This window comes from Phyllopteryx taeniolatus, chromosome 14 (genome assembly GCF_024500385.1).
Source record: "Phyllopteryx taeniolatus isolate TA_2022b chromosome 14, UOR_Ptae_1.2, whole genome shotgun sequence".
Classification (NCBI taxonomy): domain Eukaryota; kingdom Metazoa; phylum Chordata; class Actinopteri; order Syngnathiformes; family Syngnathidae; genus Phyllopteryx; species Phyllopteryx taeniolatus.
This window is the reverse complement of record NC_084515.1, coordinates 3,092,908-3,112,340: the sequence shown is the minus strand read 5'-3', so window position 1 is coordinate 3,112,340 and position 19,433 is coordinate 3,092,908. Positions and strand designations below refer to the sequence as shown.

Below are 19,433 nucleotides of genomic sequence, written 5' to 3'. Positions count from 1 at the left end.
ATCTTATTCAGCTTTCTTACAGGAACATCAAGTAATTTTGGCATTTATGTAGAGTGGATTTTGTATCAAGACTTGTGGAACACCACTAGCTTTCTACTGAAACCCTAGGCAGTTTTGACATTAAAGTAGCATCCACTGCAAAAATCTGAGGATTGAGCAGCAAGCCCTATGGACCCTCCTTATTGTTTCTCACCCTGAGGAGGAGCCGGTGGATCTGCTCAGTGATTTCCTGGATGTCCGAGTCCATGATCTTTGTGTTGGCTCCAGGAGAGAGAGGGGCCTTGAATACATCTTCATTTACAGGGCCCCTGGGATCCAACAAATGAAAATGTTTATTTAACAGAGTTCCACCTATAACAAAAGGAAGTAACAAAGTACAAATACTTCATTACTCCATGTAAGTAAAGTTTTAAGGTATCTGTACTTGAGGATTTATTTGTCTGAAGAATTTTACTTTTACTCTCTAGATTTAAAAAAAAAAAATAATAATTCTCAAATCATTTTTACTTACCATAGTGTGATACTTTAATTTAAGGAGATGAATCAGTACTTCCAATTTTACTAGTCTTCTTAATTTTTTTGTTTGTTTTAAACAAACAAATTTGTACTTCAACTTCAGTACAGCGGCTGAAATAAGTACTTAATGTCACAATTGTTCTCAAATATATTTCAAAAGGTGTTATTGACATGAAAATTTCACCAGATGTTGGAAACAACCCAAGTAATCCATACATACAAAGGAAGTAGAAGAAATATGCAAAGAAATTAAGTTGTGTGTAGTAATGTGAAATAACAGGGAAAAAGTATTGAACATGCCAACTGGCATTTATTTAATACTTCGTACAAAAACCTTTGTTTGCAATGACAGCTTCAAGATGCCTCCTGTATGGAGAAACTAGCCGCATGCATTGCTCTGGTGTGATTTTGGCCAATTCCACCACACAAGCGGTCTTCAAATCTTGAAGGTTCCATGGGCTTCCTTTTTGGACCGAGTTTCAGTTCATTCAATAGATTTTCGATTGGATTCAAGTCAGATGATTGGTTGGGCGATTCTAGCAGCTTTATTTTTTTTCCCTTTTAAACCAATTGAGAGTTTCCTTGGCAGTATGTTTTGGATCATTATCCTGCTGAAATGTCCACCCTCGTTTAATTTTCAGCATCCTCGTAGATGGCAGCAGATTTTTGTCAAGAATGTCTCGGTACATTTACCCATTCATCCTTCCTTCAATAAATATAAAGTTTACCAGTACCATTTGCTGAAAATCAGCCCCACACCATCATGTTCCCACGTCCGAACTTCACTGTTGGTATTTTGTTTTTAGGGTGATGTGTAGTGCCAGTTCTCCTCCAAACGTGGTGTGCATTATGGCATCCAGAGTTCAATTTTGCTCTCATCAGACCAGACTATATTTTCCCAGTATTTAACTGGCTTGTCCAAATGTTGTTCAGCAAACTTTAAACAAGCTTTGACATGCTTTTTTTTCCCAGCAATGCGGTCTTGCGTGATGAGCGTGCATACAGGCCATGGCGGCGGAGTACATTACTCACTGTTTTCCTTGTGACAACAGTAGCTGCTAATTCCAGGTCTTTTTGAAGCTCTCCACAGGTGGACCTTGGCTCTTGGACAACTCCCCTGATTATTCTTTGCACTCCTCTGTCAGAAATCTTGCGAGGAGCACCTTATCGAGGCAAATTTATGGTGGTATGATTGGCTTTCCACTTAGTGTTATGGTGCCAATCGTGCTCACTGGAACATTCAGAAGCTTAGATGTGCGCCTTTAACCAATACCATCGTTATGTTTTGCAACAATTACTTTGTGATGGTCTTGAGACAGCTCTGTGCTCTTGCCCATCATGAGATGTGCCTCGACTCACACCTTGGCAATGAGACCTTTTTGTAGGCATTCAATTAGGACTGAACCAGCTGATATTCATTTGCACTGACAAGGGGCTGAATTGCTGTTCGATTATTGATAGATTTTAGGTGTTTTCTTGGCTTTCCATGCGTTTTTGCACCTTCCTTTCTTCATGTGTTCAATACTTTTCCATGTGTCATTTCACATTTTTACACACAACTTAATTTCTGAGCATATTTGTTCTACTTTCTTTGTATGTACGGATTGCTTGGGTTGTTCCCAACATCTGGTGAAACTTTAAGGCCAATAGCACCTTTGGAAGTACATTTAGTGAGAAAAATGGTCACGCGTTAAATACTTATTTCAGCCGCTGTAAGTACTTTTGCCACCTCTGTATAAAATAAAACGCAAAAACTCACATCCGCACTTTGTGTCTCCCGATCACAAAGGAAACCTTGCGGCTCCAGGGGTTGACGAAGCTGGACCAGCTAGTATCCAGGATGATGTACTCTCCGTTGCGTGTGCAGAATCGTATTGAGTGTTCGAACGGCTGCCCTGCATATTGGATGACTGGGGGTGAAAAAGCGATCACATTACTTTTGGGGAGAGATTTTACAGATCGTTTTAGGATACATAGAGAGATTGATAGAGGTATTCACACATGTATATTTATATTAATAATACAGAAACAACCACCAAAGTACAAACACATACAAAGAGCACCATTGAGTAGGAATTAAAAGTCGTAAATATAGTCTAATTATGCTACAGTAATCTTTGTACGATTAGTGCAAAGTGGAAACTATATTATTGACAGTGATGTATAAAGATATAATGATGAATTTTGAATGAGCTCCAATATGTACTGTGTATGAAACTGTTGAGAGGTGCTGTTTTTTTGTTCGGTTTAAATCTACTCACTCTTTTTGTGAATGGCCAGCATAATGGGTCTGTCGTTAGGATGCAAGTGGAGGAGGACCGGTGTGCCAATCAGGTCCTGGGGGAGGTAACCCAGGAGAGGAACTGCTCTGAAATACACACACAGTACATTTATAGAGTCACATGCAGAACAATTAAATGCTCTTCCACTAGATAGAAGAAGGTACAATTAACCCGTGTAGCCACCTGTTGCCAGTCATATAGTGGACCCCCACTATTTGCGGGGGATAGAGAACTGGACCACAACTAGTAAAAATCTACGTATACTTGACACCCATTATAATTGCATTGAGACAAGAGTGACATTATTTCAGTGTACAGCATGTATTTTTGGGAAATTATTTTTTGTGATGTGACCTGAGATTTTTTTTACCAATGTAAAATGTGCCTTGGCTCTATAAAAGTTGGGAAACACCGCTCTACAATACATAGAAAAAGTACAGCTGTGCCTTGACTTACAAGTTTATTCGTTCCGTGACCACGCTCATAACTGAAAACACTGAACTCTTAAATCATCTTTCCTCATTGAAATGAATGTATTATTATGAACGCTATTAAACGCCAACAAAAAGTATTGTAACATCCATCCATTTTCTGTACCGTTAAGCCTCACTAGGGTCACGGGCGTGCTGGAGCCTACCCCAACTATCTTTGGGCGAGAGGCGGTGTACACCCTGAACCGGTCTCCAGCCAATCACAGGCACATATAAACAAACAACCAATGTAACATTGATGCTAGTTTTGTTAGCTATGTGGTTTTGCATTGTCTGTTAGTATTAAGCTAGCAGAATTTTGTCAGACAAAATTATGTACATTCCAAAATCATTCTTCTTAAGTTCATTGAAGACTAAATTGTCCACAGGTGTGAAAGGAAATTTTATTTCATTTTTTTTTGTCTATACCAGTTCTGGCTGTACCCTGCCTCTCTTGCGGCCATAGTCAGCTCCCACCCAAAATTTGAACATGAACCATAGAAAATGGATGGATGGATAGAACTCAGTGGTTTACGCCAAACTTCCCACTGTTGCTTAGTGTGACCCAGTGACTCAAATAAAAATTGGAATCAATAATGTATGTTTGGCTTACCGTTCATCCACATCCTGGAACACGCAACTTGGAGAATGTGTCGTAGTGAAAACGCGCTTGTCTGTTGGAATCCGGGGTGCTATTAAAAAAGAAAACGCTATTACAGTTACTGTACAGTTAAGGTTTCTATAATTGCTGAAGGCCCAGGTACCAAATGCACATTCTGCCACTGGAATAACAAGCTAAGGTTTTGGACCTAAAGGAAAGACGTGTTCACTTTTGTCTGGGTACTTACCGTCATAACCGGAGGGAACCCTCTCGGCCAAGAGGAGGCAGCAGAACTGGTCCTGGGCATGTGCTGCGACTTGGACCTTCATCAGGTACGGAGTCATTCGGAAAGGATAGTACTGCAGGTCGCCCTTGCACTCCTTACCTCCACTGGATGAACAGGTTAAAAAAGGGCAAATCAACCAAATTGAACAAAGACCATCAAATGCTTATCATCAGTCATTTGTTGTCTATGTTAGATTTTCATTGCAGTTTGTGAGCAGGATTAACAAAAAGAAACAACAACCAATTTCCACATAACTTTGTGGAAAAAGGACTTCATGAGACAAGGAAGAAGTCATTCATTTTAAAGTTTAGGTTCATAATTTATCAGTGAAATCAAAAGAATCGTACAATTTGGTGCTGACCCAAGTGATGATATATATATATATATTTTTTTTTAATACATTCTAAGATTGCCACGTTTCCGTAATTGTGAGGTGAAACAGAACGATAGATTAAGCAGGATACAGACATACTGATAATCAAAGTTCATCATGGTACCCCTTTACGAATAAAGGCTTGATTATTTGATGTCTCTGAAAGATCATCTTGAGCGATTATCCTGTGGTGTGGGGTGTGTGATTTTACCTCTCCGATCTGACTGGAAAACAGTCAGGGTTGACATTTGTAAATGTCAATTTATTTTTTTTTTTTTATATTTATGACCACGATTGTCAGTGGATATATCGTTGTGTGTGTGGTGTGCTGTGTTGTTATGCCAATTTTTCTCTCGTCATGTGCAGGGTCTCTCGTATACTTAAAAATAGGGTCACATGTTAAAAATTGGTATGTGTGTACCCCACTTAACTAACAAAATGACGACCTTGTCAAAGAAAGGTCAATAATACAGTATATGTTGTGTGCATAACTGTGGCATAGAAAAAGCATTTGATTAGCATTTGATCCACCCACCTGATACGGCAGAAGAAGGACTTCTCCTGCATGCAGTCAGACGGCGACGAGTCTGCAATGGGAAATGGGGCATGTTTTATTTCAGCAGTAAAACGATAGTGCACAACTTGGCCAGCTTTTGGTCCACCGGGGCAGGCACTCGGATTTTCATGAATGTCATTAATATGTAGCTCTGCCTATCATTGCAATTAATTAAATGTGAGAGTTTGGCAATTGGTAGTCAGGAAAAATGAGCAGTGATGGAGGGGAACTATTTTGGAGGGACCGGGTGTTTCTTTTTACACTTTAAGTCTAGGTCACTAAGATGTTTATTAAATTCTAATGTCATTAAAGCAAGGGTGGACAAACTTGTCCTTTTAAAAACAGATGGCTAGTAGGAGTTACACCATCGGATTTGTGTGTCACTAATGGGATCAGATATAAATATACTATTATGACTGGCCAAAAAAAAAAAAAAATAAGAGGAAGAAGTGGCCTGGTTTTTCCATCATTGTCGTACTTTGCCATCCTTCAGGCAACATGATGATGATTTTAAAGACGATGAACAAAAGGGGGGAGATTACACCAAGACAGCATCTTGATGTGCCACATGCTGCCAAACTGCAGCACTCTCCTTTTATTAAGATAAATCTACTTGATGAACTGGGGCTAATATTTGCCTTCATGCCACCATTGGTTCACACTGAAAGTGAGAGGGGAAGTGAAACGTCCATTTATTATTAGATTTTTTTTCCCCCATTAACCGCAAAATGTAAAATGTTGTGTTTCTGTACTTTGCAGTAAATATAAAGTCTACATACCCCTGTTCAAATATTTGCTTGATAAAAAATACTTTTTCCACCATTAATGTGACCTGGAACATGTACATCTCAATTGAAAATCCCCTAAATATTTTAGTTTGGTGAGGTAAAAATAAACAACTGAGATAATGTAGTTGCACAAGTGTGCACACCCTCTCATAACTGGGGATGTAGCTGTGTTGTCTAACTATGTCTCAGTATTTTAAACATTTCCTCAATAACCATAATAATAGGTACACCAGTAAAACCAAGTTAAAAAGCAGTCAGTTTTGATTGATTTTTTCAGTTTTTCTTTTAGTTTTACAGCAACAACACTGTAGCTCCGCACTACATCATAACGAGAAATGAGAAACAGGTGCGGGTCCACCTACCAGCTCCTGTGCACATGCTCCAGGAGGGCAAGCGATACGGCGTAGTGAAGCTGTAGAACACGCTGACATCCTGTGGGATGAGAAACTCCACAAACTTCCTGTTGTTGAACACATCCCTTTTGCAGTTGAGGATGGAGGCGGCCTGGTCGGAGATGTACACAATCTTTCCCGTGATGAGAGACACGGCCACCGCGAAAATGTCCTGTTAAAAGCAGACAACACTTATACTTTAATTCAGTCACATGAATGTTTGAAAGATTGCAGAGATGCCTTTACAGTGCATCACTTTTTTTTGGTTTTTTTACATTTTGTTAAATTTATTTAATTACTCCACCCTTCCAAAATTCTCTACACAACATACCATAATTACAACTTTGAAATGTTTCACAAATGTATTAAAAATTAAGAAATCACATGCATATACGGCAAGTATTCACAGCCTTTGATCAATACTTTGTTGATGCACCTTTTGGCAGTAATTACAGCACCCTCCTTATATGTGGAGTCTCTCACAATTAAAAAAACAACAACAATAATATGTTAAGATGTTAAAAATCAGTATGCGTTCATCTGAAAAACAAAACTACAAAATTCAAAGTATCTCACTGAACAAAAATTCAGCAACTTACATTATTTTTGAGAATGAATTCAGATGTTATGCTCTCTATCTCCTCGATGGTATACGACGATGCATCCAGGCCGGAAGGTTGACGGTCATTGGTCATCAGGAGCTGGTAGTACTCCTCATTGGCTGTGTACAAAAGCAAGAGGACTTCATCAAGTAACTGTCAAAAGTCAGACAGACTTAAACAATAATTTAAAAAAACAAATGTGGAGCGTGAGAGAGAGAGCGATTGATGCGAGGCCTTTACCTTCCACCTGCTTGACGCAGTGCAGGGCGTATTTGAGTGTATTCAACGTGGTGGACTTGCTGCCATGCCTTTTCTCGGCAGGCAGGTACAGCTTCAGCTCTTTCAGGGTCTTCAGCACTTCCTTTTGAGTCTTGGCTTTGGCCGACTCTTGACTACTGCAAGTGGAACAAACGCATTCCCGCCCAGTCAGATTAGCAAAAACAACAAGAACCCCGATTTGGCAGGCCCGGTTTACGGTCCTCGAGTTTACATACCTGCAGCCGCTGGTTGAAGGGTTGTCCTGCTCAGAGCTGAGCAAACTGAAGGCATTTGAACTACTGGGGGGAGATGAGCTGTGGGAGTTTGAGCTGGGGTGGGGGACAGAGAAAGAAAAATAATATTATGGTGGCCTAAAGACCATCAGACGCACTGACGTACATTTCCTAAATTATAATATTTGTTCCATGAAATTGTATTGATCTATTCCAACAGTCTATTCTGTTCATTTGGGAGCATTTCTCTTGGCTGCACTGCTTCCAGTACGTGGTTGTGGCAGTTGAATTTTTTATTTTATTTTTTAAAAATCCAATCAGATGTCAGCCTCTATGCATTGCCATGTCAATCTAATCGGTCCACGACCTTCACAATCAGTATGTTAGTTATATAAGCAATGAAACAGTTTGACCAATGGGATTTTAAATTTGCCCTTAAAAGGGCCAGTGAACTGGCCATCGATGACGTCAGCATTTTTCTGACCTCTGATTGGTTTGTCACAACCAAACTGTTCAACTAGCAAAACATGTCTGTACCACTCCGCACACATTCATACATTTCATATCAGCATCTATGGTGAGTATTTGGTATTTAAACAAAGGACATCTGAGTTGTGTTCCATAGTTCTGCTCCAATATTGATACTTTATTGCACATTGAATTGCATTGATGTGTTCCTCCAGATCAGAAGCAACTGTAGAAAGAAGCCTTCTCTCACATTGAACGCCAGGTGTGTCAGTCTGTATCCCCGTATTTATCTAACAAAAAGGACGATAATTTCTTTGACATTTGGTATCTTTCATAATAGTGTACTTGCTCGTCAGCCAGGTAAGGAAAAAACTCCCAAGGAGCCCTTAAGGTCTACACCTTAGTAAAGGGCTTACGTAACAAAGATGAAAAAACGGGTGGGGTGGATCTCACAGTTTGCATCGTGGTTAAATTCGACCTGGAAAAAGATCCGCCAGTGACGGGAGGAACACGGGGAACAGGCCCCATGCTGCTTTGAGAGGAACTGCCAAAAGACAACGTGCTACTAAAATGTCAGTGGCTCCTTGTGGAGACCCTTAACCAGGTGGCACAGCGGGAATGGTGGAGAATTAGGAGGACGGACGGATACGACTTAAATACAGCCCAGTTAAACACCCTTTATGGTAACACTCATTGCAGTGTAATGGCTTTCTTTTCCTTAGAGAGGGTTAGATGGCAGGGTGGATAGAGGGATGGATGGATGGCTATAGGATCAGATACAGTATAAGTACAGTACTTAGAGATAGATATAGACAGAGAGCTATAGAGATGTAACGATAAACAAGAGAGAGAGAGAGATATAGGAGAGAAATACAGATATATATATATATATATATATATATATATATATATATATATATATACACACGGCGGCACGGTGGCCGACTGGTTAGAGCGTCATCCTCACAGTTCTGAGGTGCGGGGTTCAATCCCCGTCCCCGCCTGTGTGGAGTTTGCATGTTCTCCCCGTGCCTGCGTGGGTTTTCTCCGGGTACTCCGGTTTCCTCCCACATCCCAAAAACATGCATGAATTGGGGACTCTAAATTGCCCGTAGGCATGACTGTGAGTGCGAATGGTTGTTTGTTCCTATGTGCCCTGCGATTGGCTGGCAACCAGTTCAGGGTGTACCCCGCCTCCTGCCCGATGACAGCTGGGATAGGCTCCAGCACGCCCGCGACCCTAGTGAGGAGAAGCGGCTCAGAAAATGGATGGATGGATGGATATATATATATATATATATATATATATATATATATATAAACTGCTTTATAATTGAACTTTGATTTGATTTGCTTTGATTTAAAAGAAACCAAACACATTTTAACACACAATATATTAAGGGAGAGTAAGAGCAATCGATAAGAGAAATATTGTACTAACAGTATAAAAGCAAGAGTAACAACTGTAATGACACTAAAAAAACAAAAATCTTTGAGATAGCGGGACCGTGAAGCGCGAACCACAATATAGCGAAATGAAAAAAAAAAAAATGTGCCCTGCAATTGTCTGGCAACCAGTCCAGATACTGTTCCAGTTCACCCGTGGCCCTAATGAGGACGAGCAGTGCAGAAAATGGATGGATGAAAATATGTACAACCAACAAAGTTCAAATAAAAACAAAGAAACATTGAAGGACGAAAATAAATTTAAATCTAATCTAAAAATAAGAGGCTGCATGTTACTATATGGTAATAGAAATGTTATCAGTCTTACTGACAAAAAAAATATTTTTTAAGTCAAATTATTGAACAGTAATATTTAAACAATGACTGCTCAGTGGGATATAATATTATTGAGAGGAATATGAAATGACAACTTTCTAACACCCAATATATAGTGTATGAAACAAGTATGAAAGTCCTGCATACAAATTTAGTGACATTTTACATTTCACTCACTAGTCAAAACGTACAAATACTCAACCTGTTGAAATCCAATACAAGAAAAATAAAAGAATGCTCAGTTTTCATCAGTAATAAATATTAACGCCACTAATAGGCACACAGCAAAGGCTTAACCTCAGAATAAAGCCAGGTAGAGTAGGGTATGTGTGTGCTGGTTCGGATTAACCCACAAACCTAACGAGGACCCAGTAAATCCAAAATGCACTCGGATGATGTCTCATTACGGTACCTAAATCGCCGTCTAATCCAGCTAAGAATAGACCAGCAATGGCACAAATAGCAACCTCTGCGCATAGGAGGGCATTTAATGCAGTTACATGTAGTGCTCCAAAATACCACAGCTGGTTTTAGAGTGGACAGGCCCAACATCTACTTTGCTTTTTACGGGAGGCTAATTGGTCTGCGTTGCATCACAGACTTGAAGGATTCAGTTTTTCTCTGCTTGAATAAAAATAGTCCTGCAGTTGTGAAAATACACTACAATGTAGTGGCTCAATACTTATTGTTGTCGGCTTTCTTACTGCGTTCATGTTCCATATCGGTGACTCCCTGCCCCTGTGCCCAAGTACATTAGTATGATGCTGGAAATTATCCAATTTCACTTAATTGGTCTGAAAATTATTATTTCATTACTCCAAATGGATCCTTGTTCATGTATCTATCTCAGCGACATATAGTGAAAGGCAGAACAATTCAATGCTCCTCTACTTCATGGCAGAAAGTGCATTAAACCACCTGGTGACAAAGGTCCCACCCATATTTTGGCAATTTAGACCTCCATACAATGACTCTCTAACATGGACTTAGTGGAAAAGTGTCAATTTCATAAAAAAAAAAAAAAAAAAAAACAACAACCTTGGTTTTGTCATTCCAGTGTCCAGAAACAGCCCCTCTGACAGCTACTTCTGTTTGACCCAGTTTTGTATCTGCTTTGTTCATATTAGCTAAGACCGCCCCCTTTCCTATCCTTGGTTGCCTTCGTGGAACGTGTGGACAATTTTAATTCATATTTTACATGTTTACTGAGGCACCATAGAGCCAATATATCATCCCAAGTACTAGAAAAAGTTAGTTTGGTAAAATATGGGACCTTTAATATTATACAGGATACCGTATAGTCATACTTTTAACATTTTTGTTTGGTGGCATGATCATGAGATTTTTCTAATATAAAAATGATACTTAGTTAAATAAAGCTTGAGAAACACCGTCATTCAGCTTGTGCTGTTTTTAGGCAATTACAAAGAATATATATATATATATATATATATATATATATATATATATATATATATATATTATTATTTTTTTTTTTAATTTTATTTTTTTAAATTTTTTATTGTTTTTTTTTTTTAAACATCCATCCATAAAATATCTGAACCGCTTATCCTCACAAGGGTCACGAGAGTGCTGGAGCCTATCCCAGCTATATTTGACGTGCTGAATCCAAATATCACTTTGGTTTTGCTCAATCAGGTTTTTGAACTATGGCCACACTTTTGTTTACATGTACAGGTATTTTCGCTTTTGAGGTTCAAATAAATGGAGCTTCATGCCCTTCATTTTGAACAATGGCATAACATTCAATTTACAGGTACTTACTTTTATCAACAATACCACTATACTGTTGGATTTTAGACATTACATTTTTGTTTAGGTTTTTTTTTTTTTTAAACAATTTCATTTGAACCCCAAAAACATTTTACGATCAATTTAAATGTTAACGTAGGAGCCCTTCTTCAATATGCCCTGGCCTCCCAGAGTTGCTGTATAGCGGTATACTGCCATCTGCCCTCATCGACATTTATTTTAAGGATGCTTCACAAGTTTTCAATACGGTTAAAATCAGGGGATTATATTGGCCCAATGGAAGAATTTTTTTTGTTATACCCATAGCAGCTTCGTATCTTTTGCAGTAGGGGATTGTGCATTGTCTTGCCTGAGAATTATTAGGTTCTGATCGGGGTTGAGGTCAGGGGATGAGGTTGCCCACACTGTGACTTATTCACACTTTGTACCCAGAGCAGCTAAAGCTTCAATGATATCGCTTCGTATGAGATTATTTTACTGAAGAATGGCGCAGTTCTTTTGGGATGTGGTAGGAAACCTGAGTTCCCGGACAAAACCCATGCAGGCACAGGGAGAACATGCAAACTCCACACAGGCGGGGCTTGGATTTGAACCCCGGTCCCTAGAACTGTGAGGCAGAAGCGCTAACCAGTCGCTCACAGTGCCGGCACCTAAATATTATGAATATCAAATCTTTATCTTACTTTTTTGAATAGTTTATTAAAAAAATAAAAATAAAATAAAAACTTCCAGGACAGTACAATATGGACTGATTGATTTAACTTCATGCCTTGTAATCATATACTAATATAATGCTGCTCTTGCCAGTAGCAGTAGCACTGCTGTCAGTGTCAGCCGAGTATAGAGATAAAGTGGAGAGTGACATGAGTGACACTTTTCGTTGCAAAGATGAGAGTATAAAAGCGGCTGAAATGGTAAACTATATTAAATGCTGATTAATGTTTTATCAATTACAGTAAATGTGTTGAGATGATTCACTTGTTATTTAATAATCCTCAAGAAGGATCTAAAGGACTTTAGCTTGGGCCCACAAATGAGTAGCGAGGGCCCTGGGCCGAGCCAGCACCAACACCGCTTGGCACGACAACCAAAGTGGGATTCGCGGCTCGTGCATTGATGAAGAAGGCAGCTAGCAAGCTGTGAGAACTAATGTGAATTGGAAGACACGTTGACCATTGACACTTTAAACGTACATCACGGTAATATGTTTAAATTTGGCGCCAAGTGCCATCGGGTATTCTATTTCCCGGTGCGCCGCTCCCTGGCAGCTGGGAAAGCCCGTGATCCTGTCTGCTTAGCCAGCAGCGGCTGGACAGTGGATTGAAGCTTTAAGCAAAGCAGGAACGTCGGGAAAAACTAAACCACTAAAACCGTTCACACACGCCAGATCGAGCGCACCCACTTCATCAAATCACGGGCAGTGTTTTTGACGTGGGTGATTTTGATTCGCCAGCATGGCTAATGTGAGCTACATTTGCATCGCCGCATCCTGTCTCAATTTGCCATTGGCTAGGTGGCAAGTGGACAGCGTGAACACTGATTATAGTGATACTTAAGACAGTTATGTGTTTTTGGAGGTGGTACTTGGTGTATAAAGTTTGGGAACCACTGCAATAAATAAGTAATTTGTACCACTTCCTGTTAGGAGACCAAAATGTTCCAGTGAAAGGAGAGACCGAGTGAAGGGGCCAAAACATGAGAACGTGCATCACCGTTATCTCCACCCAGTGATAAACATGGATAAATAATGCGTTGTCGTGGTGATAAACAAAGCAATTGACAGCATGACACAGTCCCTACGGCGTTGGTATAAAGCCAAAAGGCTGGTCTGCCGAAAGACATCATCAAGCTGGACTTCCTACTGGGAGCAGCCGTTGTTTTTCTTTTTTTTTTCCACAGCAGTCAAAATAAACTCTGGTGGCCTCCTGCCAACAGCAAATCACATCTGCACTCATTTTGACGTAACGATGCAGATGCATGCAAGCCGTTTTATGGACTTTTGGAAATGTCCCATACAACTTCCATCTGTACTTAAAATATATTGAGTTGAATCATCACTCAAATTATATGAGAAATTACAGAGCACATGTTCAGCCTAGTTTGTATGAAAATAAAAAGTGGATGGTGGTGTAAGTTGTGAGCTCTGCCAAAATAGGGGGGGGGGGGGGGAGCTGAACTTTTCTTTTGTTTGTTTAAAAGACAAACCCTGTCTACAACAACGACACTTAATATTGACAATGTTTTGTCCTGCCATTGCAGTTATATTGACCTTGGCTATATATCGCTGCATGTTAAATGCAGCTCATAATGTATTGAGACTGAAGGGCTGAATCTGCAAATGACTAAAGCAGGGTACACATACTGATAACTACACCTGATTATCGCACATCTAAAGATTATCCTGCCCGATTCTCCTGTGGTTTGGGGTGAGATAAGCGTCTCAGTTAAGATGTTTAAAATGTTGGTACTTGCACTGCAAAAACTACAATCTAATCAAAAGTACATCTCAAATCAAGGCAAAATTATGCCGATATATTTCTTCTTACCTGACACTTTAAGAGCATTTTACTTGCTTCAAGCATTTTCCTCTTTAAAAATCTCAAGGTCTTATAACTTGTTATTGAGAATGTATTAATGATTACAAGCAAGTTTAGTTTAGAATAAGAAATACTATAATTTGACAGGTCAGGTAATATAAATACACAAGTTAAGACTTTTTTTTTTTTTAATAGTCTTACTGTTCTAATGCCAGATATTTTTTCTTAAATTACCGTACATAATAATATTCCTCATTTCATAATTTTTTCTAGCTCTTTTTTCAATGTGCATTCATAAAGGGATCAACCTATTTATTTTTTTAAATACATTGAAACTGCTCAATACATCATGTATTGTCCAGGTGCAGATAGGAGACTTGCAAATGTTAAGCAACTAACCTCTTATTGCTTCCAGAAGACTCCAGCAAAGCGGAATCTTTGTTACTGTTGGAGCTGCCCATGGACTCGTGACCGTTGCTTTCATTGCCGTGCGACTCGGTCCCGCTGCCGCTGGACCCGCTGCTCTTAAATGCCACATCTTCCTCTGGTAGGGAGGAAGCCTGAGAACTCTTGCAAAGCTTGTGCGACCTGGCGAGAGGAGGGTCCTGGCCACTACTGTCGCTGCCCTCCGACGGCAGGCCCAGCTCGGACCCCCTTTGGCCGTAGCTGCACATCCGCTGCAGCTGCACCATAGAGCTGCAGCCAGTAGGGCCTCTCGGTATGGAGCAGCACGAAGTGGACGCTTGGCAGCCTGAAGCTCCACCTTGGTCCTCCAGTACTGAGAAGCAGTAGTGCTTGGAGTCTGAATCTTCTGACATCGGGAGGATGAGCTGACTTCTTACTGTTGTCGGTGAGGTTGAGTAGAAGGAGCACAATCACCCCATCATCAGTGGTGTTGTTGGAAGGAATGAAATGGGACTGATCTGCTGAGAGAGGAATAAAACAAAATGAAACGTAAATAGCTTAAATCTTTAAGCACATCACTGGCTATGACATCCGCTAGACAGAGGCTGAGCTTCACTGTGTTTGTTTACGTACTAGACATTTGCCGAAAGCAGGGGTTGTATAGCTTTAAGTATAGCTCGCTCCATTTAGTCCAGCCCACTGAGCATTTACATTATCAAGAGTCATCATATATGTTGGCTTAATTTAGCATTTTTTCCCTAAAATTGGTGAATCAAAATAAATTGCAAATAAGAATCTGTTCTCAGTTACGTGGATAAATAAAGGTTTTATTAAAAAAATAAATAAATAAAATAAAAATAATATAAAATAAAAATAAACATACATTAACACCTATGGACAATTTAGTCTTCAATGAACCTAACATACATATTTTTGGAAAATGGCAGGAAGCCAGAGTACCTGTTGAAAACCATGCAAAAACAGGATAATCAAACACCACACAGGAAGGCCTGAGCTGGGATTTGAACCCAGAAAATTTGACTGTGAGGCAGACATGCTAATCGCTATTCTCCTGCATGGAAACAAAAGGGAGAAGAGAATCACGGATTGCATACTGCAGATTATTGAAATTGGATCCTTGTGTACATTTTACACACGTGTTCATATCAAAACCACAGATTGCCATGATTTCTCCTTTCGGTGTTACTGAAGTTTTTTTTTACCTACATCTACACTCAATGACATCCTAGATGGACTTAATGGATCAGATGCACACTTCCCCACACGCTGTGACCACGTAATGCTTCATCCTTTATCTCAGTGGCTACAAAAAGGACAGGTACCAAAACAGAAACCAGGGTCACACTGATTTAACTGTACAACTTTGAACCTGTATTATATAAATTAAAACGAGAAAATATTTCTAAATAAGCTTCCATTCCTCAATGAAACAATGAGCTGAAAATACACTGCCCATAAACTGCAGCGATCACTGTATCCAAGCAAACTATGCATCACTGCAGCTTGATGTTTTCCTACTTCTAATTTATCCCCGTCTTCACTCATCCTGTTTCTGGCTGTACCAAAGCAAGAGGTGTATGTGCATTTCTAGCTATCCATCCATTCATTTTCTATACCGCTTATCCTCACTAGGGTCACGAGCATGCTGGAGCCTATCCCAGCTGACTTTGAGCGAGAGGAGGCGTGCACCCTGAACTGGTTTCCAGCCAATCGCAGGGCACATATAGACAAACAACCATTCACACTCGCATTCACACCTACGGGCAATTTAGAGTCTGCAATTAACCTACCATGCATGTTTTTTGGAATGTGGGAGGAAACCGGAGTACCTGGAGAAAATCCACACAGGAGGACATGCAAACTCCCCACAGGCAAGGTCGGATTTAAACCCAGGTCCTCAGAACTGTGAGGCAGATGTGCTAACCTGTCACCCACCGTGCCGCGCATTTCTAGCTATTCAAGCCATAAATACTTATAAATAGTCATAGAGTATTCTAGTTCAAGTCCTCGGTCAAATCTATGTCATTGTCACTCGAAGCTGATTTACCCCAAGTCCTGCCACACTTTATGTGGAAACATATGCATAGTATCCAAGAGTGGCTCCTCCAGGCAGCATGTTTCAGCTTCTTCCACAGATGTTCCATAAGATTTAGATAAGGGCTCCTTCAGATGAGTCTGTTTTGGTCTTAGCCCTTCTTTGGTGTTTTAAGATGTGAGGTTTGCACCATTATTGTTAACAGACCAAGATTTTGGACACTGGACAGCACATTTCACTTCAGAATCCCTTGCTAGTCTTCAGATTTCATTGTACCCTCTGCAAGTTCAAGACACTACTGGCCAGACAGAGATAACGGAGCAGCCCCAAGAACATAACTGCCCATTTTGCTACAGGTTTCCGAAAGAGTCATGTGATTTCCCCACACCCTGGACAGCTTCAAGACACCCTGTGCCGGATGAAGCAAAGCAGCCCTAGACCACACAGAGGCTAAGCTTTCTAACTTTGAACATCATATTTTACTTCAGAATGTACTAAGACTTAATTGTACCCTAAACAGGTTCAAGACACCCCATGCCAGAGGTAGCATATAGCAGCCCCAGAATATTAAAAAAATAAATATAAAATAAGACAGTCTATTTTGCTCCAGGTTGCCTTAACAGTCTTGAGATTTAGTTGAACCAAGCACATATTCAATACACCCTTTGTTGGATGCAGCAAAGAAGCCCAAGAACACACAGTAGAGACCAAGCTTTCTGCCACTGGACAGCACATTATGCTCAAGAATACTTTACTATTACATTGTACAAAGCTCAGATTCAATATACCCTGCAGCCTTAGAACACAACAGAGGCTCAGCTTTCTGACACTGGACAGCATATTTTGCTCCAGAATTCTTTAAGGCTTCATTTGTACCAAGCATTGTACCACTTCTTTTGTGTGCTTTATTTTTGTATCCACAAACAGAGAAGTGATGTGATCTGCCGCCCCCCCCCCCCCCCCCCAAAAAAAGATCTACTTTTCTCTCATCTGTCCACACAAGATCAAAAAATACAAATCATTGGCCCTTAACAATAAATAATCGTTTTGGGTGAAAAGGTGCACCTTGAGTTGCTTGTCTAGTGTGGGCTGAGTGTTAAGTGCACTGAAATGGGTGACTGTAATACTAATTTTTTTTTAAATCTCTCTTTTTATGCATAGGAGCATGCATTCACTAATGGGTGCTGTATGACAAACTCCACAGACATGTGCCGCACTGCACTCTTTATGTAAGGTGACGTCTTGAACTTTTCATGCGCCGCCAATACCAGCACGTACATTATTAGTATTTGCTTTTGCTTTGCTTCATATTAATCTGCTGTCTGCAGCCAGGTCGGCATTGCAAATGAGAATCTGGTCTCAATTTCCTGGATAAATAAAGGTTAAATAAATGAAAAACATTTAAAAGTATGCTTTTTTTTGGGGGGGGGGGGGGGGGGGGCAACGCCCCTTTAACATTTATTTTTGTGTTTCTCGAAAGAACACACCGTTAATATTCATCCCCCAACAAAGTTTACGTTCTCACGTGAAAGCCCACCCGCCGAGTCAGCTGATCCCGCCTTTAGTCCACTGACACAGTTATGCAACTTAGACAACTGTCACCTTTTTAAAGAGTGTGGTTAGTGCGTATAAAAAGCCCCACGTACCTTAAAAGAACAGATGACCCCGGTCTCAGTGTTCACGCCAAACTAAAAACTTGAAACCAAAGGAAAAAGCCGGCACGGATGTTTTTAGCTGCCTATGACACAGTTGCTCTCTCGGTCAAATTTGTATTGGGAGTGTGTGGAGGGTCTCCGGTTGAGGTAGTGACCTCATTCACAGGGACTCCACCTTCCTTACTCTTATTGGCTCTTAAAGCTGTCAGTCCTAACGTCACTGCACCCTCAGCCAAGCGGCGACGCTCTTCCGGGTAAGGAGGCGTTCCGGCGGTTGACGTTCTCTTCTGTGATTGGCCCACGCCACTGTCACTCTGTTTACATAAGAACGTCACCGCTTTCACGTGGGGACTGGCGGCGGGAGGTGTGGCCAATCAGAAGCGAGCAAGCGGACGTGAATGAAACGCCTGCGACCGCTGTTGTATAAACGCTTATACAAGGACGCGTACGGCCGACTGCGCATGCGCGGCAGTATTACAGTTCCCAGCAGACTCAGTGTGATATAACACAAGGTGACTTTAATTATCAAATACTCACAGTGAGTGGCACTGTGATTATTAGATAATTCTTCCTTCTCGAAACTCATATTCCTTAAATGCTTAATGCTGAAAAAGAATAGGCTGAAGTAAACAATGATAGATCTTTGATCTTTAACAATGATGATTTATACCAATGTATCCCAACGTTTATTGAGCAAGACACATATTTCACATGGCCAAAATATAAACAAAAATATCACAAAATGTTCTTTTGTCTCAATTTACCCACAGATTTATTCATTGCGAAATCTGGGCCTGTTTGTTGAACAAAAAGTCAGTAATAGCAACAGGTGGATGCACACTTCTGCCATCAAGTGGTAGAGCATTTATTTGCTCTGCCTGTCACTACACATCACTAGATAGATAGATGAAGCTACATTATTTTAATTAATTATTCATTTTCAGCAGCATGGTGAACAACTGGGTAGCACATCTGCCTCACAGTTCTGAGGACCCGGGTTAAAAATCTGGCCTCACCTGTGTGGAGTTCGCATGTTCTTCCCGTGCCTGTGGGGGTTTTCTCCAGGTACTCCGGTTATTTCCCTCAACCCAAAAACATGCATAGTAGGTTAATTGGATAATTTGCCAGTAGGTGTGAATGATTGTTTGTCTATATGTGCCCTGCGATTGGCTGGCGACCAGTTCAGGGTGCACCCCGCTTCGCACCCAGAGGCAGCTGGGATAGGCTCCAGCACGCCCACGACCCTAGTGAGGATATGTGGTATGGAAAACGAACAGATGGATATTCATTTTCAGACCAATTAAGGGAAACTTGATAACTTTTGTCAGCACATCAGTGGTTTGGAATCACTGATTTATACAATAATATGATGTATACAGGTGTGTTAATTTTCACTACTT

General features: G+C 40.4%; 1 protein-coding gene across 3 annotated transcripts in view; it reads right to left on the bottom strand.

The window, feature by feature from the left end:
• per2 (period circadian clock 2) overlaps positions 1-18,178 on the bottom strand; it is a 32,281-nt gene extending 14,103 nt beyond the window's left edge. For all 3 annotated transcript variants that reach the window (XM_061797717.1, XM_061797718.1, XM_061797719.1), the window contains exons 1-12: positions 18,025-18,178; positions 14,317-14,840; positions 7,361-7,453; positions 7,107-7,261; positions 6,864-6,985; positions 6,235-6,436; positions 5,064-5,115; positions 4,117-4,259; positions 3,882-3,960; positions 2,778-2,884; positions 2,276-2,426; positions 194-308 (exon numbers count right to left, since the gene is read on the bottom strand). In XM_061797717.1, coding sequence (XP_061653701.1) covers positions 194-308; positions 2,276-2,426; positions 2,778-2,884; positions 3,882-3,960; positions 4,117-4,259; positions 5,064-5,115; positions 6,235-6,436; positions 6,864-6,985; positions 7,107-7,261; positions 7,361-7,453; positions 14,317-14,735 — 1,638 coding nt within the window. In that variant the 5' untranslated portion in view covers positions 14,736-14,840; positions 18,025-18,178. The remainder of the gene's footprint in view (positions 1-193; positions 309-2,275; positions 2,427-2,777; positions 2,885-3,881; positions 3,961-4,116; positions 4,260-5,063; positions 5,116-6,234; positions 6,437-6,863; positions 6,986-7,106; positions 7,262-7,360; positions 7,454-14,316; positions 14,841-18,024) is intronic.
• Between the last annotated feature and the right edge of the window lie 1,255 nt (positions 18,179-19,433).